This window comes from Morone saxatilis, unplaced genomic scaffold, assembly GCF_004916995.1.
Source record: "Morone saxatilis isolate NCDOM2014 unplaced genomic scaffold, NCSU_SB_2.0 Contig5, whole genome shotgun sequence".
In the NCBI taxonomy this organism is placed as follows: Eukaryota; Metazoa; Chordata; class Actinopteri; family Moronidae; genus Morone; species Morone saxatilis.
In genome coordinates, this window is record NW_023340095.1 from 20,615,617 (window position 1) to 20,618,288 (window position 2,672).

Here is a 2,672-nt window from a genome sequence, read left to right on the forward strand (position 1 = left end):
CGCGCTCGCAAATAATAACGCTGCATAAGAAGCTACTTCAGGCTGTGTTAAATGGGTGTGATACAAGGCCTAACAGAGGGGGTAAACCATGCGTGAACACTCCTGAGTCGGAATACAGCGGGAGGTTTTCCTAATTCTTCCCATCCTGCTGACAGCGCGTGTGCATGCCCAGCATCATTTTGTGTGTGTAGTATACTCAAGCAAAACTTCCAAAACAAATGATCCTATTACACAGTGATGAACAACAAACCTTGACACATAATGTCTGACCTGGCGCACAGTGCGGCCTACAGGCCAAAGAGCGCTCCCAAAAAGTAACCACCACGCTGACACCCAATTTCCTCCGTCCTCGTCCTAATTTCCCCATCCAGCGATCGCGATTCATCGAGTTTTCCATTATCAGGGCCTCCCTCACCATTGTTGGGTTGTTTTTTTTCGCTTCCCCCTCAGGGACCGTTATAGTGGAGGTATCATATCAAGAAGACAATATAAAGGATGGAATGAGAGAACCTCAGTCTGTCTTGCGCTCCTAATTTCCCCTCCGCAGGTCCTTTTTCTGTTCATAATTGCGCAAGTAACCACACGCGCCTTCTCCACTTCAATCCCATCGCTCGACTTCATCCTTATTTGTATCCAGTACCGTCCCTGTCCAGGCAAATACCAGAGTCCGCCTGCTGGAAGACCGCACCCCCATTATTGATGGGCATAACGCAGTCCTCTCTCTCTCTCCTCCCATCTGTACTCACTGCTTTCTCCCAAACTCCTGGGCTGTTGAAAGAAAGTGAGGACAGCACCCCAGGTATCAAACATTAAGGGGGAGAACCAGAGGGCAAGGGGAAGAAGGAAGAACTAATCTACAAGGTGAGGGAGGACGGAGCCCTGTGTATGACCATGAGCGGTCCAGGTGCGCACCCTGTCCTGGCAGCAGGTAAGTGGTTTTTTGTCTCCAGCTAGTGCTGGTATTTACCCAGTGGGATCTGACTTGCTGTTTAACTTTAACTCCAATGTTGAGCGCAAAGAGGCAGTGCATTTTGTAAATAACATGCCGCCTACCCTGATCAAACTGTCCTAAAGGTACGCAAAGCTCTTTCATAAGATTAAAGCTTTGAGTGTGAAGGGGAATAAACGAGACTTGTATTGTAAAAAGAAAAGGTGTGGTAAAAAAAAAAAAAACCTCTTTGTAATCCAACCTTCGCGCCACCCGACCTACAGGCCCAGCAAATCTATATGCTTGAGTTGAGAACCACAGCAATGCAGTCACCTGAACACTTGCTGCTCTTGTGCTGCAATGAGCTGTGAAATACTGCTACAATACAATAAGCCTGTGGTTCAGAAAGTTACGAAACGCGCTCAGGATGTAAGTAGAAGAGCCCGCTGAGCGTCGTGGGGGGCAGCCACACCGAATGTTAAAGGCTTGAAGCCACATTGCTAATCTCAACCCCAAAATGACGAGCAGAGAGCCAAGGGCCTAACACAACTGGTCAAGGAGCCGCATTCACGAATCACTCTATAGGTGACTAGTAGCTGATTCAGCATGTATTTGAATTTGGGTGTCTGTGTAGGGGAACGGGCGATGCTGGAGGATTCGATCAAAACTACATGGTGCTTCTAACCCTCCACGTCCAGTACAACGGAAATAACTCAGCCCATATTTTTCTATTTGTGTTCAGAACGGCAAATGTACGATCACAGAGGTTGTAAGGTGTCAGAGACAGCGGGCTGATGGGTGTATTTTGTCCTCCTTGTGACAGGTATGCAATGACATGACCAATGAGTGGTGGCAGAAGACCTCTCTGATGAAACTAGTCGCCCTGTTAAAGGGTTTAGCAAACGAACAATGTCAGTTCAGCTTGCCAGTTTATTAAATACTTGCTTGTAAAACAACTAATGCAGTGTAAATGCGAACAGCCATCGCGGGAATGGGACACTCTGGCCCTTCTTGAAAGGTGCTACTAAGCGCTCACGTTAAGAGAGAGAGAGAGTGAGATAGAGAGAGAGAAGCGTGTCCTGCCCCGGCTCTCTCTCCTCTGCTGCTGATAGCTAAAAGGTGTGAGTCATGTGACACAGTTTAAAAGCAGTCTCTTCCTTGCTCCACAGCTGTCAATCACTGTTCCCTCAGCCAACAGCACAGCTTGCAGTCGCTGTGGCTTGGGTTGGGAGGGGGGGTGTGGGGGGGGCAGGATGTCGTCGGGGTAGGCAGTGCGGGATTGGTTGCTCGGCTTAAACTGCGTGAGACGTGATTGAGGGAAGGAAGGGTGGAGGTGTCATGTTTGAGTGCCACAATAGCAAAAACCACAAATAGATACACAGATTTTGCTCAGAATAGAGTTTAGATTGGTGTTACTGATTATTAGGATTATATTAACAGGCTGAACTTTGTCTGACGACAAAGAGCAACAGTTCAACTCACAGCTGTGAAAACAACAGGAATACTGAAAAAGTTTGCTACGTGTGTGTGTGTGTGTTTGTGTTGCCAGTGTTTGACTCTAACATAATGTGAACTTGTGTGGCCCACAGGCAGTGTATCTCTATATCAGTTTGTGTGTGTATGAATGTATGACCTTTAATGTGTCTCTGTGTGTGCATATCCTGTGTGAGGTTACCTGTTCTGACTTTTTGCAAGCCATTCTGAAGGCATGCCCACATACGTCAGGTTGTGTGTGTGTGTGTGT

General features: G+C 47.4%; 1 protein-coding gene across 2 annotated transcripts in view; it reads right to left on the bottom strand.

The window, feature by feature from the left end:
* Positions 1 to 1,974: 1,974 nt before the first annotated feature.
* psme3ip1 (proteasome activator subunit 3 interacting protein 1) overlaps positions 1,975 to 2,672 on the bottom strand; it is an 11,836-nt gene continuing 11,138 nt past the window's right edge. The window contains exon 8 of one of the 2 annotated variants that reach the window (XM_035677052.1): positions 1,975 to 2,225. In XM_035677052.1, coding sequence (XP_035532945.1) covers positions 2,221 to 2,225 — 5 coding nt within the window. In that variant the 3' untranslated portion in view covers positions 1,975 to 2,220. The other variant, XM_035677051.1, reaches the window with a different exon arrangement.